Below are 21,493 nucleotides of genomic sequence, written 5' to 3'. Positions count from 1 at the left end.
TATTGGTTTCAGAGGCAGAAGTCCGTGATTCATGTCTTATATAACACCCAGTGCTCATCATATCACTTGCCTTCCTTAATGCCCATCATTCAGTTACCCCATCCCCCCATCCCTCTCCCCTTCAGAAACCCTGTTGGTTCCCTATGATTAAGAGTCTCTTATGGTTTGTCTCCCTCTGATTTCGTTGTGTTATTTTTCCCTTGAATGCTTATTCTGACACCAACTAGTACACAGCAATACAATTCTGTGTTAATCATTCAAAGTTAACATCACATTCTACAGTCTCCAACAAGACTGCCCTTACTCCTGATGCCAACCACACTTGGGAGTGCCAGGCCACTTGTACTTCTGATTAACTGGTTATGAATCCAGGGGTTCCCACAACCTCATTCCAATAGTTCACTAGAACTACTCATGGAATTCAGGAAAACATAATTTGATTACAGTTTTACTATAAATGATACAAATCAGGACAGTCAAATGAAGAGACATAGATGGTAAGGTCTGGGAGGTTCCAACATGCAGAGCTTCCTTGCCCCCTTTCCCATGGAATCAGGATGGGTCAAGGTTCTAGCACAATAATGTGTTTGTTGTCCAACCAGAAAACTCTACTGAGCTTTGATGTCATGAGTTCTTATTGGAGTTCCATGGCAGAGTCATGACTGATTGGATCATTAGCCACATAATTGAACTCAATTTCCAGTTCCCTTTTTAAGATTTTATTTTTTTGACAGAGAGAGAGAGAGCACAGACAGAGGGAGCAGCGGTGGGAGAAGGAGAAGCAGGCTCCCTACTGAGCAGGGAGCCTGATGTGGGGCTTGATCCCAGGACCCAGGGATCATGACCTGAGCTGAAGGCAGATGCTTAATGACTGAGCCACCCAGGCACCCCTCCAGTTCCCCTCTTCTTACCCAAACCTCTTAATCACATGATTGATCCTTCTGGTGACCAGCTCCCATCCTAAGTCAACTCATCTCCTTAGCATTAACTCAGGTGATCTAAGGGGCTCATGAATAGCAAAGACACCCCCATTACATAGGAAATTCCATGGATTTAGAGTCTACCAGGTTCAGGAACCAAGGAGAGAGGCCAAATTCTTTATTATACAACAATGCTTATAGTAGCTTTATTTATAATTACCAAGGCCTTGAAATAAGCCAGTGTCCTTCAACTGAGGAATAGATAAGCAGTTATCCACACTATGGAATATTATTAACAATAAAAAGGATGAGTTATTGATACTTGTCACAACATAGATGAATTTCAAAAACCATATAAAAATTTTTTACATAGTCATTGTAAATGTAGTAACTATACAACACTGTTTTATGATCTGAAGCACCAGAAGAATAAATCCTTTTTATAAAGCCATAATAATTTTTTTCAGTTCCGGGTTTTGCAATCCTCAGTACTATTGATGTTTTGGACCTGAAAGTTCTTTGTTGTAGGGTGCTATAGGATGTTGAGCTACATTCCTGTCCTCTACTCATTACAATGCTATAGGATATTGAGCTATATTCCTGTCCTCTACTCATTAAGTAATTTCTCTGGTCCCAACAATCAAAAATGTCCAGATATTCCCATACGTTCCATGAAGAGTAAATTCACCCCCATTTGAAAACTACTAAATTAGTCAAACACAACTTTCACATTTTCATAATCTTAAATGTTCTGTGGAGACAAAGATAACTTACTTGATCCATTAAATCAGTGTGGGAAATACATGACATTCAAATAAGGCTTTCCATAGGAAAACATATCCAAGTTTTATAAAAATTAGAAACTTAAGAGTAATATTACTTTTCATACTAGGGCAAAGACATGTAGTTGTTTTAAACCAAAATTATTAAAACTGTCTAATTTATCCAAGTATTTGCTTCATTTAGTAATATTTTGACTTTTTCTACATTTATATACCTAATTATTAAAACAAGCTCTTAGCACTCTTCTTTTATTTGATAGCTTACGCATGTTTTTGTTTCTGATCTTGCATCCCAGCAATCTAGGCCATTAATTTAAAGAATGACTAACTTCTACCCCACTTCCTTCAGCAAGTATTTGGGTTTCCTTAAAGAACTAGCAAATTTATCCACTGGACCTTTTTTTTTTTTTTTTTACTTTGACTCTGAAACTTACTTGGTTCTTTTATTTTAAATTTACATTAATTCCTACTTAGTCTGTTTATGCAATCAGAATAGGAGCTTCATTAAATTTAAGACTTTATAATCTAATTTATCAATTATGGAGATAAGCAAAGATACACAAGTCTACCAGCAAACACATTTGGAAAATATTTCATACTCATGCAATAAAAGAATTTTATCCAACTCTTGAGCAATCTAGAAAACCCTGGAGGAGTTTAGTGCTAGATTTCTTCCTATTTCAGTACATATGTGTATTTAGTTTTTGACACAAAGGTTTTTTTTCAAATCTTCATCTCGTTCACTGTGGGTTTTTTTGTTTGTTCTTAAAGAAGTAAGGAAGAAAAAAATCAGGCTACTCAACTTCCCTCAGGTTGCATAAGAAGCCACAAAGCTCCTGATAAGCCAGAAGTAATCTTTCAATCTGCAGTCCCATTCTATCATACATAGTTATAAAACAAGGAAAATTCTTAATTCTCAACTCTTACCCTAAAACCAAATGATACTAATTTTAATTTTTTCATCTTTTTATGCATTCTCTATTTGATGGCTAATCTGTATTTTTATATTAGATATACCAATAGTGCTTATAAATGATCAATTTTTATGCCCAATTAATTCCAGAAGTTGAGGCCATAAAGTGGGTGAATGCCAGCAACAAGTACAGTATCACAGACAATTTGTAAAAGGCTTTTTTCTTTTCCACTTACACGCACAAACACACAACTAGCAGGCTCACTTTTACAACTGCAATCTGAATCAAAAATAAGGAACAAAACTTACCAATTCTTTGTAACAGCGTTGTAAGGAGGGAGTTCAAAGACAAGAATGACTGCGGGAAGCTGCTTTCTTTCCAACAGGCATGAAAAATTGTTTCTTGAATTTTTTTTTAGCTTATAGTACTGTATGAATAAGACAAACAACATGGAGGATTCTACTACCAGAAGGAACACCTGTGGGCTGGAACGTGACCATCTTAATCCGACAGGTGAGACCAGCTATTGGCCTGACTAAACCTATGTCTGAAATGCCAGTAAGATATTAAGAATCCCCAAGACAGGTAGGCAAAAAAAAAAAAAGACAAATGACTGCTTGATAATCAGATCAGAAAGCAAAACCAGCTTCCCAACATTGCTTCTATCAATGGAGAAATGAAGCATCTGCGCACTTACTCAAAACCAGAACCTGACTTGACCAAGACCCAGAAGAAGAACCAGAGGAAAAGAAAAAGAAAACAGTCAGCAGGGGTAGAAGCTCTAATTGTGGAATGAGGTTCATCCCTGAAGGCAAAGTCAGTGCATTAGGTGAGTCACCTGGGCATCCCAGTGGGGTTCTCACCTGTCAAAAGGAAAACTCAAGACACAAGAGCATTCAGGGAAAGCATTTACTAGCAAAGACTGCACGGGAATTTTCAGGCTCTAGAAGGACTGGCTCACAAAATAAAAGGGACAACAGTTATTTGAAAGAAAAAGATCCCACAATACCAGTGTTAGCAAGTTAACAGCCTGATCGTGGCAATTTTCTCATACATTCATCTCACATCTTTAAGAAAAACCCCGTTTTCTCTCTCAGGTTGCAAACTCCCTTTCTTCCCCCTCCCTCCCGTCAACTACAGGGATGCTTCCTTAAAGACAAGGTTAAATATTTGGTTTTGCTGCCTCCCCACCCGCCTTTCCCCTCCTTTTAAGGCAGAGTTAGGCATCCTCTTTACATTCCCCTACAAGGCAAGTCACAGATTTGTCATGTATTTGCTTGTGGAGAAAAGACAGTCTTTGTGAATGAACATAGATCAGTGGTTCTCAACTGGTAGCAATTTTGCCCCAGATATCATGTAGTAGTGTCTCGTGACATTCTTGGTTATAACTGGGGGTGAAGGGTAGTGTTACGGAAATTATCTAGTGGGTTGAGATCAAGGGTGCTGCTAAACATCCCATCATGCACAGGACAGCTCCCAGAACATATTATGCAGCCTAAAATGTCAATAGCACTCCTGAGAAACTATGGCACAGACTGGAATCAAACCACCACGGCTGAGATTCCATCCTGAGCACTTACCCACTGTGAAACTTTGGATAAATGACTCAACCACTATATGCCTGAGTTCTCCCATTTATCAACTGCAGAACAGTATCGATACCTCAAAAGGTTGTTTGGAGTATTAAGTACTAAATAACTGTTATGGGAATCTTTATTGGAAATACACAAATCTATTCCTCTGGCTTCTTGGATTGCAGTATATATAGAAGACAACATCGCTTCATCTTTCTTCCCTTTTATCTACGTCTAAATTCTCTCTGCTATTTCCACCTCTAGGTATAGAGGCTTCTACATGAGGATAAATCTTACTTTCAGTGCAAATCTTCATCACTATTAGCCATTTCTTGGGATCAAGGTATATAGTTGAGCAAAAAGAATTAACACAGCAGGTAGAACTGCTGTCCTTTGAAAGGCCGCCTTACAAGGTTGGCCCTTGTTCTCAGGTATCTGAGAACTTAATTTCGGAAGCATTCCTACCCAAACTAAATTGTACAAAAAGCATGGCTTTTGCAGAATACGTGCTTTGCTTTGGAGAGTCCAGAATCTTAGTACATACCAGGCAGAGTGCCTACAGGACCTCCCCCAACCCCCAATAAAAATCAGTCTTGAATCAGCTCCCCTGGTTGCCAACAGTTCACGTGGGGCAGAATTAAGTGCATTTTGCTGGGGGCAGAATTGTATCTCCTGCAAGACTCCACTGGGAGGATAACTTGGAAGCTCATGAGGTTTCCCTCAGACTTTGCCCCACGAGCCCTTTCCTTTTGATCTTGTTCTTTATCTTTTTGCTGTAATAAACCTTAGCTGTGAGTAGGACTATAGGCTCTGAGTCTGTCTGCTCTCCTAGTGAATTACCAGGGGGTGGTCCTGGGGACTTCCCATACAAAAATCCTATTTTTTATTCCACCTGATGCTATGCAAAAGATTATGTTTACCCACTTAAAATATCACATTTCATCCATTTCTCATACACTGTAATAAACATGAGTGGATTAATTTTCATTCTATTAAATTTTTTTTCTTGTGAAGTACTAGGTTCTCAGCTGCTGCAATTTTTCCTGGGCCAAACGATATCTGCCGGTATATATGGGTCAATGTCTGGCACACATTTTAAAAACTGAACTGTATCACATTTCTCCCTCCCCTCTGCACTTCCTAGTTAATATCCTCTTGACCACACTAGCAAGATCCTTGGCAAGTATCTTTCCCACGCCTCATGGGACATACTATATTATCTCTTACTGAGTTCATTATTCTGGTACTCAGGTCCACAACTCTAGTATCTGATATATAACCATCTGTTAATTTTTCATGTTCTCCTTTTTCTTTCAAAGACTCAACTTTCCATTGGAATTACAGGCTGAAAATAAAACTTCATAGCCCAAATCCATTGGTTTATATTCTATCTAGAGTTTATGCCCTAACTAAAGATGCTTCACGGGGGGAAAGATGGCAGAGGAGTAGGGGACCCTATTTCAACTGGTCCCCGGAATTGAGCTGGATATCTACCAGACCACTCTGAGCACCCACGAAACCAGCCTGAGATGTAAGAAGATCTGGATCTCTACAAACAGAATATCGCAGGCAGTTGGTTTTGAGGTACGAAGCGGGGAGCCGTGATTCTGCGGGCAGATATCGGAGGATAAATGGCAAGGGGAGGGAGCCTGGCCGTGGGGATCCCACACCGCCGGTGAGTGACAGCCTCGCGCGCTGCAGACGGAGCACAGACTCGCAGACCGGTAGCGTCGGGAAAGGACTTTAGGATAGCCCCCGGGAGTGGAAAACCAGACCAGCGGGGTTGTGCGCACGTGAACCTCAGCCCCCTGGACAGAAACCGGAGCGACGGTCGCGCGCACGCGAACTGCAGCCTCCGAGACGGAAACCCGGTGTGCCGGGTCCCGCCGGTAAACTGCAACCCCCGGGGTGGAATCCCCGAGCGGAGCGGCGGAGTCGCGCACACGCGAACTGCAGTCCCCGGGACAGAACCCCAAGCGGCGGAGTCGTGCGTGCGCGCGCGAACTGGGAGCGCCTGGTGGTTTTAGAAGCACAAAGGGCAGAGAGGTGCCCCGACCTGGAGGCAGGACCGGGAGCGCTGCGGAGGGGCGCACAACCCAGGACGCTGCAGTTTATAGCAGCATGGACAGAAACGGAGACAGTGTGGCCTGGAGAGCTCACTGAAGAACAGACTGAGGTCTCTCTGCTCTGAGGCAGAGGGTTGGAAACGGTCTCTTCTGCTCTGACTCGCGGAAGACACGCGAAAGTTGCCAGGGAAAGGCGCCAGAGAACAAAAGCCCCAAACACTGATTCCCGCTGAGCCCATCCCCTGCCACAGGGGCGCAGGGCAACTCCGCCCAAACAGGGTGGCCTGAGTAACAGCGCGGCAGGCCCCTCCTGCAGAAGACAGGCTGGGAAAACAAGAGGCCAGCAACCCTAAGGTCCCAAGAAAACAGGTGGATCTTGCTTGGGTTCTGGTCAATAATTTCAACTCTATACATTCCCTCAAACAGCCATCAACAGAATGACTAGGAGGAGGAGCCCCCAAAACAGAAGACTCAGAGATTATGACTTATGCTGCAGATTTACAAATGGATGCAGATATAACCAAGATGTCGGAGATGGAATTCAGGCTGGCAATTGTGAAGACAATGGCTAGAATGGAGAAATCAATTAATGGCAACATAGAGTCTCTAAGGGCAGAAATAAAAGGGGAATTGGCAGAACTTAAAAATGCTATCAATGAGATCCAATCCAATCTAGATAATCTAACAGCTAGGGTAACTGAGACAGAAGAGAGAATAAGCGATTTGGAAGACAGTATAATAGATAAAAAGGGAAAAGAAGAGGCCAGGGAAAAACAACTCAGAATCCATGAAAATAGAATCGGAGAAATAAGTGACACCATGAGGCGTTCCAATGTCAGAATAATTGGAATCCTGGAGGGAGTGGAGAGAGAGAGGGGGCTAGAAGATGTATTTGAGCAAATCGTAGCTGAGAACTTCCCTAATCTGGGGAATGAAACAAACATTCGAGTCCTAGAGGCAGAGAGGACCCCTCCTAAGATCAAGGAAAACAGGCCAACACCCCGGCATGTAATAGTAAAACTTGCAAATCTTAGAACCAAGGAAACCATCTTAAGGGCAGTTAGGGGGAAAAGATTCCTTACGTACAGAGGGAGGAACATCAGAATAACATCAGACCTATCCACAGAGACCTGGCAAGCCAGAAAGGCCTGGCAAGACATATTCAGGGTACTAAATGAGAAGAACATGCAGCCAAGAATACTTTATCTGGCAAGGCTTTCATTTAGAATGGATGGAGAGATGCAGAGCTTCTACGACCAGCAGAAGTTGAAAGAATATGTGACCACTAAGCTGGCCCTGCAAGAAATATTAAGGGGGAGTTCTATGAAAGGAGAAAGACCGACCCCAAGAGTGATCTACAACAGAAATTTACAAGGACAATCTATAAAAACAACATCTTCACAGGCAACATGATGACAATTAATTCATATCTTACAATAATCACTCTCAACGTGAATGGCCTAAACGCTCCCATAAAACGGCACAGGGTTGCAGATTGGATAAAAAGACAGGACCCATCCATATGCTGTCTACAAGAGACTCATTTTGAACCTAAAGAGACATCCAGACTGAAAGTGAAGGGATGGAGATCCCTCTTCCATGCCAGCGGACCTCAAAAGAAAGCTGGGGTAGCAATTCTCTTATCAGACAAATTAGATTTTAAACTAAAGACTGTAGTTAGAGACACAGAAGGACACTATATCATTCTTAAAGGATCTATCCAACAAGACGATCTAACAATTGTAAATATCTATGCCCCCAACATGGGAGCAGCCATCTACATAAGCCAACTGTTAACCAAAATAAAGAGTCATATTGATAACAATACGTTAATTGTAGGAGACCTCAATACTCCACTCTCAGCAATGGACAGATCATCTAAGCAGAAAATCAACAAGGAAACAAAAGCTTTGAATGATACATTGGACCAGATGGACCTCATAGATATTTACAGAACATTCCACCCTAAAACAATAGAATACTCATTCTTCTCGAGCGCACATGGAATTTTCTCCAGAATAGACCATATACTGGGTCACAAATCAGGTCTCAACTGATACCAAAAGATTGAGATTATTCCCTGCATATTCTCAGACCACAATGCTCTAAAACTGGAACTCAATCACAAGAAAAAATTTGGCAGAAATTCAAACACTTGGAAGCTAAAGACCACTCTGCTCAAGAATGTTTGGGTCAACCAAGAAATCAAAGAAGAACTTAAACAATTCATGGAAATCAATGAGAATGAAAACACATCGGTTCGAAACCTATGGGATACTGCAAAGGCGGTCCTAAGGGGGAAATACATAGCCATGCAAGCCTCACTCAAAAAAAGAGAAAAATCCCAAATTCACCAACTAACTCTACACCTTAAAGAACTAGAGAAAAAGCAACAAACGACGCCTAAGCCACGCATTAGAAGAGAAATAATTAAAATTAGAGCAGAAATCAATGAATTAGAAACCAGAAACACAGTAGATCAGATCAACGAAACTAGAAGTTGGTTCTTTGAAAGAATAAGATTGATAAACCACTGGCCAGACTTATCCAAATGAAGAAAGGACCCAAATTAATAAAATTATGAATGAAAGGGGAGAGATCACGACTAACACCAAGGAAATAGAAACAATTATTAGAAATTATTATCAACAACTATATGCCAATAAACTGAGCAATCTGGATGAAATGGATGCCTTCCTGGAAACTTATAAGCTGCCAAGACTGAAACAGGAAAAAATTGACAACCTGAATAGGCCAATAACCAGTAACGAGATTGAAGCAGTGATCAAAAACCTCCCAAAAAACAAGAGTCCAGGGCCTGATGGATTCCCTGGGGAACTCTACCAAACATTCAAAGAAGAAATAATACCTATTCTACTGAAGCTGTTTCAAAAAATAGAAACAGAAGGAAAACTTCCAAACTCACTCTATGAGGCCAGCATTACCTTAATCCCCAAACCAGGCAAAGACCCCATCAAAAAGGAGAATTTCAGACTGATGTCCCTGTTGAATATGAATTCCAAAATCCTCAACAAAATCCTAGCTAATAGGATCCAACAATACATTAAAAGGATGATCCCCCACGACCAAGTGGGATTTATCCCCGGGATGCAAGGGTGGTTCAACATTCGCAAATCAATCAATGTGATAGAACACATTATTAAGAGGAGGGAGAAGAACCATATGGTCCTCTCAATTGATGCAGAAAAAGCTTTTGACAAAATACAACATCCTTTCCTGATTAAAACTCTCCAGAGTATAGGGATAGAGGGAACATTCCTCAAGCTCATAAAATCCATTTATGAAAAACCCACAGCAAATATCATCCTCAATGGGGAAAAGCTGAGAGCCTTTCCCTTAAGATCAGGAACACGTCAAGGGTACCCACTCTCACCACTATTACTCAACATAGTACTAGAAGTCCTAGCAAAAGCAATCAGACAACAAAAAGAAATAAAAGGTATTCAAATTGGCAAAGAAGAAGTCAAACTCTCTCTTTTCGCAGACGACATGATACTTTATGTGGAATACCCAAAAGACTCCACCCCCAAATTACTAGAACTCATCCAGCAATTCAGTAATGTGGCAGGATACAAAATCAATGCACAGAAATCAGTTGCTTTCTTATACACTAACAACGCAACTGTAGAAAGAGAAATTAAAGAAACGATTCCATTTACAATAGCACCAAAAACCATAAGATACCTCGGAATAAACCTAACCAAAGAGGTAAAGGATCTATACTCTAGGAACTACAAAACACTCATGAAAGAAATTGAAGAAGACACAAAAAGATGGAAAAATATTCCATGCTCATGGATCGGAAGAATAAACATTGTTAAAATGTCTATGCTACCCAGAGCAATCTATACCTTCAATGCCATCCCGATCAAAATTCCAATGACATTTTTCAAAGTGCTGGAACAAACAATCCTAAAATTTGTATGGAATCAGAAAAGACCCCGAATCGCCAAGGAGATGTTGAAAAAGAAAAACAATCGGGCATCACGTTGCCCGATTTCAAGCTATATTACAAAGCAGTGATCACCAAGACAGCATGGTACTGGCACAAAAACAGACATACAGACCAATGGAACAGAAGAGAGAACCCAGATATGGACCCTCAACTCTATGGTCAAATAATCTTTGACAAAGCAGGGAAAAACATGCAATGGAAAAAAAGACAGTCTCTTCAATAAATGGTGCTGGGAAAATTGGACAGCCACATGCAGAAGAATGAAACTCGACCATTCTCTAACACCATTCACAAAGATGAACTCAAAGTGGATGAAAGACCTCAATGTGAGACAGGAATCCATCAAAATCCTAGAGGAGAACATAGGCAGTAACCTCTTTGACATCGGCCACAGCAATTTCTTTCAAGATACATCTCCAAAAGCTAGTGAAACAAAAGCAAAAATGAACTTTTGGGACTTCATCAAGATAAAAAGCTTCTGCACAGCAAAGGAAACAGTCAACAAAACAAAGAGGCAACCCACAGAATGGGAGAAGATATTTGCAAATGACACTACAGATAAAGGGCTGGTATCCAAAATCTATAAAGAACTTCTCAAACTCAACACCCAAAAAACAAATAATCAAGTCAAAAAGTGGGCAGAAGAGATGAACAGACACTTCTCTGAAGAAGACATACAAATGGCTAACAGACACATGAAAAAATGTTCATCATCATTAGCCATCAGGGAAATCCAAATCAAAACCACACTGAGATACCACCTTACACCAGTTAGAATGGCAAAAACGGACAGGGAAAGAAACAACAAATGTTGGAGAGGTTGTGGAGAAAGGGGAACCCTCTTACACTGTTGGTGGGAATGCAAGTTGGTACAGCCACTTTGGAAAACAGTGTGGAGGTGCCTCAAAAATTTAAAAATAGAGCTACCCTATGACCCAGCAATTGCACTACTGGACAAAGACACAGATGTAGTGAAAAGAAGGGCCATATGCACCCCGATGTTCATAGCAGCAACGTCCGCAATAGCCAAACTGGAAAGAGCCGAGATGCCCTTCAACAATGAATGGATAAAGAAGATGTGGTCCATATATACAATGGAATATTACTCAGCCATCAGAAAAGATGAATACCCAACTTTTACATCAACATGGATGGGACTGGAGGAGATTATGCTAAGTGAAATAAGTCAAGCCGAGAAAGTCAATTATCATATGGTTTCACCTATGTGTGGAACATAAGGAATAGTATGGAGAACATTAGGAGAAGGAAGGGAAAAATGAAGGGGGGGACATCGGAGGGAGGGATGAACCATGAGAGACTATGGTCTCTGAGAAACAAACTGTGGGTTTTAGGAGGGGGGAGGATGGGTTAGCCCAGTGATGGGTATAAAGGAGGGCACGTACTGTGTGGAGCACTGGGTGTTATACAAAAACAATGGATCATGGATCACCACATCAAAAACTAATGATGTATTGTATGGTGACTAACATAATAAAATTAAAAAAAAAAAAAAAAAGATGCTTCACCTTTTTTTCACCCCATGTAAGATTTTTCAAATCATGTTCCTTGGGAACATTATCAAGCTATTAACAGGTGTTGATGACAAAAAAATTCTGTGGTTTGGAAAGTTAGGTAAACAAAATAAATAGACTTATTTATTCCAGAACTTTTCAGAAACTTTGATAGTATCATTTGACTTGTAAAGGAACATTTTAGGGTTTGGAAGCGTACGTAGATTTGCATAAGTTACATAGAAGTATAAAATTACTGCTCAGAAACATCTTAAAGAGACCAATATTTTACAGGATGCACTTTGACAAATACTATGCCTGTCCATAGCAGGGTAAAAGTACTCACAGCTGATGTCTGAGAAGTCTATGGATACAGATGCAAGACTGAAAATATTATGACCAACCAGACATAGCCACATTGTGTTGCCTTTAGAAGTGAAACATCTAAAATATTAGGCAGACTATGAATTAAAAATGAGATCAAATAAAAACTGTTAATGGACTACTTAGTACAGCTCTTTCTCCCTATGGGAAAATGACTTTATAATTTTGTATGATAGGTTAAGTATGAAGTTTCTAGAACATAGTGGTCGTAAATTACTTGCCCCATAAATGGAAAAATGAAATTCACTAAGTTATCAGTAATCACTCAACAGCTCTTCTATCACTAGGGAACTTAAGTTGCTTGATTTCTAAAATAAAAAGAAAGGAAAGTACACAGAGATACTAAAAATAAGACCATTGAGCAAGCACTTTTTAAAGTAATAAGAATACATCACTACTAAATAAATTCAACAAAAAGGTTTGTTAATATTTTATTAGTATTTTCTAATGGACAGAACATAACGCAAACCAAATAAAAATTTTAATCTTCTTTTTAGTTCAATAAAAATAACTGACATTCTGATTGTTGTTTCTTCTTTGTTAAAGAAGGAAAGTATTGATAGAATAGTTAGGCACACAGTTGACATTTACTGTACAATGTTATGCACAAGTTATCTTTTAACAACTATAATCCTAAAATGTGCTCTTTATATTTTTCCCTTGTAATACAGGAGCCATGCTCCTATAAGCAAAATTTACCAGTAACAAAAGAATTTTACAAGGAGTGACAAAAAAGACTTTTAAAACAAGTCCTTAAATAAAAGGATGCAGCAACAACGGAATGTAAGTTGTTGGGTTAAGAAGACAGTTTAAACTAGATCTCAAAACATTAAAAATTCATTTATTTTACAATTACTCAAATACACATGCATTAAATGAAAATATTGCACAAAATTAAAATTTTAGATTGTGAAATTTATATTGTTCTTAATTTTTTAAAAATTGATACACTTTCTGGTAGCACTTAACTGTTTGATTCTTTCCAAACACGAGCAGCACAAACTTAAGATGAGCCAACAGAAATATTCAAGAAAGTTTTTAATTTTTTTAAAAAAAAAGTTAAGGCTAACCAAGTGCATCCATTGGTCAATGGCACAATTTTTTCAGCAACTATTCAGAACACCCCAATCAGAGGAAATGCCCAGCTAAGCGCTATATTTAAATCATACAATCAATTTTTAGGTGAATCAACTGTTAGTAGTGATGGTTTCTAAATAGTTTGTTACCTAAAAAAATCAGAAAACCCAAAGGAGGATGATTAATTTTGAAGGTTCTCGCCTAAAGGCACCACTGACTTAAAAACACATTCAAAAAATCAAATATCAGAAGACTTAAAGCCTCTTCAGGTATATATTTATATATGCAATAAATGCATTAAATGTAATAACTTTATTAAACATAGTACACTGTACTTGACTTATGAATTAAATATTTTACACACAGCTTGACCAAGTCATTCAAAAAGTATCTCTAATTTTAGCATGACCACAGCTCTCTGATGTAAAACATAGATGTGCATAGAGAAGACGCACAACCGTTTACATAAACTACCATTTGACATTTCTGCTTTTGAAATATAAACTCTTGAAACAAAAAAATTATTTAAAAAACCCATTTACTCATATAGTTTTTGGTATGATTGCAGTTACCTTGCAGGGCTCTGTTATGAAAAGTTGCAATTTTGCAGGACCTTTCTTTCTTTCCCTGGTTGATGGCCAGCATTCCTCACATTATCTGGAAATGCTTTTCATATGTACACACTAGGCTCTTAAATGAATTCTTGTTTACTCTTAGACTTATTTATGTCAAAAATATACTTGAAATGGGCAAGGGTATATTTGAGAATCATTGCACTTATGGCCATGCTGATGCTTCCTACAGACATGTTTCACAAATCCTCACCTTTAAAGCCTGGGGCATGGGGGGCGGCGGGGGGGGACCACGGCAGGGAAATACACTGGGAAGAAAAAGTATTATTTCTTCCGCCAGAGTCAATAAGGATCTTTTCTCATTTGCAAGTTGCAACGAAAGGGGTTTCATTTATGTAATTCTTTAGACATGCAATACATGCTGAATATATGCATACTGTAAGTATGCACAACAGCATTATTAATAAATATGATGATTATTATTACTATAAAGCTTTAAAGGAAGGCTTTAATCTGTTATTAGGCTTCACTTTGTAAGTAGAATCTCGGTGAAAACAAGACAATAACATCTTGTTTCCATCTTAAAGCTCCCAAATAACTGGGATACCGAAACTTTGTCCCTTTATCTTAAGCACCCAGACGTTCTTTTAATACCAGGATCTTGGCTCAGTGGTCTGATAAGTAGCTTCACTATTTTAAGGTTGTAGTGTTAAATATTTTTAAAACAAAAAATGCTGACATATCCAAACCCTTAGTCAGTGTAAGTATTTAAAACTATGCAGAAATCCTGCATACAAGGGATATGAAGACTTCCAAGATGGACAAACGGAGAATGAGAAAACTATAAGAAATGCAGAGGCTCCAGAACTGGAAAAGGTAATTTGTTGTTGTTGGTATAAAATTATTTCAGGGACTTAAATGTATACACCCAGGGGTTTTGCCAACTTGCTTTATTTAGTAGAATTTTACATTATGCAAAATATAAATAAAAGCATATTTTAAAAAATATTATAGTTCTGTTTTCATTATTTATTTTTATATATATATACACAGTAATAGAATTAGGAATTTGTCTGTTTACATATGACTAAAAGCTCATTTAATCCTTTGATTTGCTACTTTTGCAATCACCTAAGGTATGTCTAGATCACACAATTTAAAATGATCACATTGTAACTTTCAATGGTGCTGTTCTTTTTTTAATTTCCATGTTTTTAAAATAACAGAATGTATTTGGCAGTTCTTTCGAGATTATACTCCCTATTGTGTAATCAGTAATCTCTTAAAGAAAACTGTAATAATTTTGAAACTTAACTGAGAGCGCCACTATATGCTTCTTTTTGCACACAGAACACCAAAAGAAAACTTATGATTGAGTACCATAAGAGCAAAACAGAGCCCCAAAGCACGTAAGGATCAATTAAAATTTGTTTTATACCAATAATAACAAATCCAATCAAATTCTGTTTTTGATTGGTTTTATTTTATGTCACAAAACTGTAATTAGGGTATAAGGTTACTTCATACTTTAAGGGCATCCTGTCACTTTCCCCTGACCTGAAGCAGATGTTCCAAAGATCATTCACCTGGCTAATCCACATTATATCAAAATTCTGATAAAGATCTATAAAATTATTATGCAAAAACAAATCCCTCCAAATCATACATTGCTCAGTCTCCCACGGTTAAACAAATTAGCCAGTTTATCTGTGAACCATTGTTTTGTGCTTTCCTCAGCTCTCACGTATACATTCTGGCACTTTGTCATTGCTGGAGAATGCTGATTAGTTTGAAATGGAAGAGACCAATGTCATTCTTGCTTGAGAAGGGGGCAGTATTCTCTCAATGTTGCAAAAGTATGCACCAAATCATTTGAGACACAGAAATCTCTCTTGGTAGTGGCTTGATTATGGACGAGGATGAGAAGAACCACAGTCTTATGGATGTATTAATAATCTATTTTGAGACACTAAAAGACTGGTGCGACATGACAGTATATGAGTTAAGCCCCAGAAGATCTGTCCATATTATTAGTCCTGGACAAAATGAACACCAGCTTCAGAGATTGGAGTGTCACCTCTTCTGTAAAGAAGGCGCTTGAGTAGTTTGAAGTTTCTGTTTATATTTCTGTATCTGCTTTGATCGTGAATGCAGTTTGTTGAAAAGTTCACGAAATTTATACTGTGGAAATAAGGTTTCCAAAAAGCCTTCCAAGAAGACATAAACCATTCTCCTATTTAACTGGTTGTGCTGAAACATTTCAAAAACACGAAGAATACCTTTCCGTGTTGTTTCAGCCCCGATAATGTGCTTCAGTTCATCTAAATGAAGAGTGGACAAAAAAACATCATTCATTACTCATATAAAGGAAACACAAGGCCTAAACTATCCTCTGAGTTTAAAGTATGTGAAGTACACAGCAGGGTAATAAATAGGAGATCTTCAGTTCATGTGTTTCAGCTATGTATTCTATATTCTAACTGAGATTAAAATTTACACATGTCTTCATGCATCCATCCACTTATGTAAGAATAGATACTGGGGATGATAAAACACACAAAAAAGCAGGGTCTAGACTGTGAAACCCCAAATTAGAGTTACAATCCTGTCCCTAAATACCTATATGATATTTACCCATCCTGAGTTTGTTTCCTTATCTGTAAAATGGGGATTTATAATAACAACCAAATCCTTATAACTAAGAATTTGGAGAGCTTTAACGAAACAATGTGAAAAGTGATCTGCAAAGGCTAAAACACTATACAAATAGTCTTACTGTGTCTAACGCACAGTGAGAAATACTGTAAGGGAATGGTGTATGAAAGCTGATTAACGATCTCAAAAAGCTGGCAAGTATACTTTATACCCCAAGTATAAAGATGTTTACAGAGGGGAGAATTCCACATGGTATATAATCAAAAAAGGTTCCCTTCAAGGAAGTGATGAATGAAGGAGACTTTGCTACCCGAGCAGGAGTCTGACAGGCACAAACAGATGATGGATTAGCTTTGGGGGAGAGAACAACGAGCAAATGAGAGCTAAGTGGGAAAAACAAGGCAGGTTCAAAAAATGGGGGCACTACAGTTTGGCTAAATTTTAAGATTCTTTTAAAAGAAAGCGGAGAGAAGAATGGGAATAAGTGCTATGGCTATCAGAGTGAGCCAAGTGTGGAGTTTACTCCCAGGCAACATGAAGTTATTACAGATAGTTGAATAGGGGAACATGTATGACTACCCTTAATTATTTATAATCAGGGCCTCAAGAGCAGTAAATACTATTTAACTGCTTTCAAAAAAAAAACATGCAACTTCCAGAAGGTATGTTTCTACCTAGGAGTACAGGGTAATTTAAAGCAAACGGCTTATGAATTTACCAATAAAAACAAGACAGGGATTATGTGTATATAAACACATACCTTTATATTTAGCCTCACTTCCTTCAAGTCTTCACCCAAGTGTCCTCTTCTCACACAGCTGCCCCCACCCAGCACTTCCCTCTTCCTGCACTACTAGCTAACATACTGGCCTTTATTTATTTGTCTGCCTTCTGTCTGTGGTTCCCTAATAGAGTGTAACCTCCAAGAAGGCAAAGATTAGTGCAAAGAAAGTGTCTGGCACATGAAACACTCCCAAGAAATACTTACTGGACAAATGCATTAGTTTCTTTCGGCTATATAAATCAGTCTACAGCACAATCTGGTTTATGCTAACAGTATATTAAATAGTATCTAATCCTAAATTGTCATCTATTGTTCTAAAATGTTATTTCTGTAATTTGCTTTTTTTCTCCAAACACAATAGGACAGAATTAATAGCCATGAGGCAAATTTCCAACTTAACTGACAGAAGAGAGATTTTAAAATCTATGATGAAAATGAACTATATATAGTTCTAAGTTAAAGAAAACAAAGTTACAGAAAAAGAAATAGATATTACATGATGTTAATGAACTTCATAAATACTCCTTTTCCACTCTATATTCATTATCAAAACGTGGAGAATAGATATCTAAGTATTTTCAAAGATATTCATAATTAAAGAAGGGACCAAACAACCACCCAGCCACACAAAATTGCTTTTCATATTATAGAGGCCCTCTTATTGAGAGAAGTCAAAAGGGGGACAAAGTGAGTCTAAGACAGCAGTGTTCTAAAGAAGTAATTCAAATTAGACCAAAAGAATGCCACTAAGTATATTTTCTTCGGAATCATGTTTTAATTGAGATTAATAATGTTTCTACATAAAGGGATTCTTTGAAAGAATATGTTCTCTGAAGTAGAACAGATATACTTCCTGAAAACCTCACACTTAATGTTCTTTTATTCATCTGTCACATATTTTGTCATCAACTTTATTCTCAAAATGGCTCAAGGTAGCAAATGACATGGTTAAAAGCACCACTTTTTTCTCATGATCAAAAACAGTGGCTTTCAAGTCGCTCAGCATGGAGCAGAAGCCCAACAGTCACTTCCTAGCTTGAAACCTGGAGTGGCTTACTTAACCTCTTTGAGCTTCTATTTGCTCACATATAAAGCTGCGATGTTAACAGTGCCTAGCTTCTTAATACTGTCATGAGAGTTAGCGAAGAATATATGAGAAATGCACAGCAACAGTGCCTACCTAATTCATGGTAAGCCATTAAATGGTAGTTACGAAAATCAATAGGCAGCATGCTCGGTGCCAAAAATTCAGAAGAACTACATATTAGTAAGATTTTTACCAAATCTGTTCACTCACCTGGCATAATTGAAAGTAATTTAGTTTTTCCTGCAACTCTTGTTCTCATTCGAATAGCTTTATCTCTGCATGGAACAGTCTCTGCTAAAATGCCATTTGGCCAAAAGGCATCTCTATTTAAGAAAATTAAATACATTTTGTAAAAATTTTCATTTTCTAATGATATAAATCAGTAAAATTATCCCAATTTTCTACAGAAAACACAAATGTAAGTAGAAAGTGGAAACAGTTCTGAAATTTTATAGAGGTATGACATTCAAAAAATAGTAACTAAGAGCAGGGTTCAATTTTAAGTGTGAAAGGATATACATAAGAGAAGTAACAGATGAATTCTGCCCTGGAATAACTTATAAAAACTAACAAGTGAAAAAGACAGCAAAATGGAATATACAGGTGACTACATCACAGTCATTTAAACTCAAAGTAGGCCTCTGATCTCAATGAGATTGAACATCTGATCCAACTACAACCCCACAATATCTTGAATTTGGATACCTTATAGTTAATCTCCCTCAGGTCCCTTATAAGTAAGCCAATACAAAACTAATGCTGCATCCACACCTTACAGTTAGACTGATTACAACATTCCTTTCACATATATATACCCTCTTCTTCACTTGCTCAGCGTGCTTGATTCCAACTCTCCAATTCACAGGCCAAAGGCAAGAACGGAACACACTAACTAAGGTTCCATCTGTGAATTTGGTCTGAGGGAGAGACTCCCCAGAGCAGCTGTTCTTAACTTTGACTGAACATTAGAAACACCTGTGAGCTTTAAAAAATCTTCATGTTCAGGCCTTCTACTGATTAAGTCAGACTCTAAAAATGGGATCCAAGTATCAGTACTTTTTAAAGCTCTCCAAGTGATTCCAACATGAGAATCACTGCTCCACAGTGAACCAAACATCATTCACCGGCCCTGAAACAGAATGTACATGCCCGGACAGGTGCTCTAACTTTTGGCAACAGTATGGTATAGTGGGGAGAAACCCAGCTTCAGATTAAACTGCTGTTCCCCGCTTTCCAGCATGTGAGCTTTTGGACAAGCCACTCAACTTCTCTAATCCTCACTTTTCACATAACAAAATGGAGACCAATCCCTATCTCATAAAATAGGGTAAAATCAGAAGTACGCATAAAGTAGTTGGCACAGTGCCAAGCAAGTAATGTTCAATATTGATAGCTCCTTTCTTGCTTCTGTTACTTCAGAGTACATGATGCCATGAATATTTATGCCTTGCTTATCTTTCACTTTTAGGAAAGAGGTTTATTTCTTGACTATGTGGTACTTTCCTTGAAGGGGCTACATTTTATCTCAGTCCCTGGTGACTGGCAAAATACTAGGCACAGAGGAGGGGTTCAGAATATTTTTGTAGGATGAACATATGAACTGGAGTATCACTGCTCTTAATTTGTATTCTTTTCAGGGGTTCAAATAGTTAATAATTAGTCCATAGGCAGAGACATACATATTTTTTAAAATTTTCATTTAAAATCAAGGATTTCAATTACTTTAAAGCCACATTACTGTGATAAAATATAACCAACATCTTAAAGATTATTCTCTTATACTTTTCTACTCTGGTTTTAAAGAAACAAAGATCAAAAAGTCCACGGAACAAATGTTTATAATTCTTACAACTCTTCTTGCTCATCAGTGATGATTAAAACCAACTTTATGGTCAGGAAGAAAAGGAAAGCAGTGAATGTTAATTAGTGATAACAATGCTAAACTCTGTACTACCTGAATGAAGTGACTGTGTCTTAAGATATACCTGAAACGTTTCACTAAGTCGGCTACTTGCTCAGGTGAGGTCATCCAATCAACATGGTCAACAATTTTTCTGAAAGTAAAGAAATTTAAATTAGTAGGGTCAAAATTTTAAAAGGCGTATAAAATAAGCATTCCTTTCATGAAGTAACTTAATCGGTATGTAAATTATCTGTGAAAGCAACAGACTGTTTTAATGATCTTAAAAGGCTCAGAGAAGAAAATTCTCCTACAAAGGTTGAACAATCTACTTCCAGAAGTACATGTTTAAGAGCTAAGTAAGAACAGCTCTAAGGAATGAAAAAAAAAAAATTGGTACCTATTAATAGTATCACCATATGTGGCTCTAATAAGCTGTTGAAGTAGGTTTTTGATATTCCTTCGCAACCACTGATTTCTCTCTTTTAAGTCGAATACTTCATCCATAAGAAGCAGCATTACCCTAAGTGGAATATTGTCATCCACCTGAAAAAATATGGGAAGAAATGAAAATACATTTATTTGAGTTAATTTATCTATACTATGAATGGCTACTTCTGCTGCTTTTACAAAATGATTGGTACTCAATTTCAGAGATCAGAGAATAAGTTATACTACGGTCTTCATAACCTAACATTTCATTCTAATTTTTAAAAACATAGGTTTTTAACAGTCATTTTGCAAGAATACAGAATTTTACAACCCTACAATTCCAAAGTGGTAGTGAAAAAAACTCAAAGTGAATCTATGATGTCTTAGGAAAAAATAATTCAGCTCTTTTACTTTTAGTAGAGTCTGTACTGCTTTGATAAGGCAAATGCTGGCCCCCTTCGCCGATTTTCTGGAGCATCTTTTTGATAAAGAACAAAACAGTCTCAACATTTCTCCTGATTTAATAGAACAAAACACAATCTACACAGAATAACATGTTTTGCTTAATGCGTTGTACATACTTAGGTATTTTCAGGAAAAAGAAGCTAAAATAAAATCCGGTATATAGCTAAGTTATTACAAAAGGCATATTTCACTATACTTCTAAAATTTTCTTTTTTTTAATCTTTGAAGATTTTATTTATTTATTTGACAGAGAGAGACACAGCAAGAGAGGGAACACAAGCAGGGGGTGTGGGAGAGGGAGAAGCAGGCTTCCCGTGGAGCAGGGAGCCTGATGCGGGGCTCGATCCCATGACCTGAGCCGAAGGCAGATGCTTAACAACTGAGCCACTCAGGC

At 37.9% G+C, this 21,493-nt stretch overlaps 1 protein-coding gene across 11 annotated transcripts in view; it reads right to left on the bottom strand.

The window, feature by feature from the left end:
- Positions 1-21,493, bottom strand: part of SNX13 (sorting nexin 13) — a 157,293-nt gene that overhangs the window by 13,890 nt on the left and 121,910 nt on the right. For 8 of the 11 annotated variants that reach the window (XM_064575188.1, XM_064575184.1, XM_064575190.1 and 5 more), the window contains 4 exons: positions 20,603-20,748; positions 20,288-20,356; positions 18,513-18,625; positions 11,776-16,097 (listed from right to left, as the gene is read on the bottom strand). In XM_064575188.1, the coding sequence (XP_064431258.1) occupies positions 15,850-16,097; positions 18,513-18,625; positions 20,288-20,356; positions 20,603-20,748 (576 nt within the window). In that variant the 3' untranslated portion in view covers positions 11,776-15,849. Of the gene's footprint in view, positions 1-11,775; positions 16,098-16,159; positions 16,228-18,512; positions 18,626-20,287; positions 20,357-20,602; positions 20,749-21,493 lie in introns of those variants that run through there. The other 3 variants (XM_064575187.1, XM_064575186.1, XM_064575191.1) reach the window with 3 other exon arrangements.

The sequence above is a fragment of the Mirounga angustirostris genome, unplaced genomic scaffold (assembly GCF_029215605.1).
Source record: "Mirounga angustirostris isolate CCGP_5_RB_7025 unplaced genomic scaffold, mMirAng1.0.hap1 SCAF_12, whole genome shotgun sequence".
Classification (NCBI taxonomy): domain Eukaryota; kingdom Metazoa; phylum Chordata; class Mammalia; order Carnivora; family Phocidae; genus Mirounga; species Mirounga angustirostris.
The sequence above is the reverse complement of the archived record's forward strand: the minus strand, read 5'-3'. Positions and strand labels throughout refer to the sequence as shown.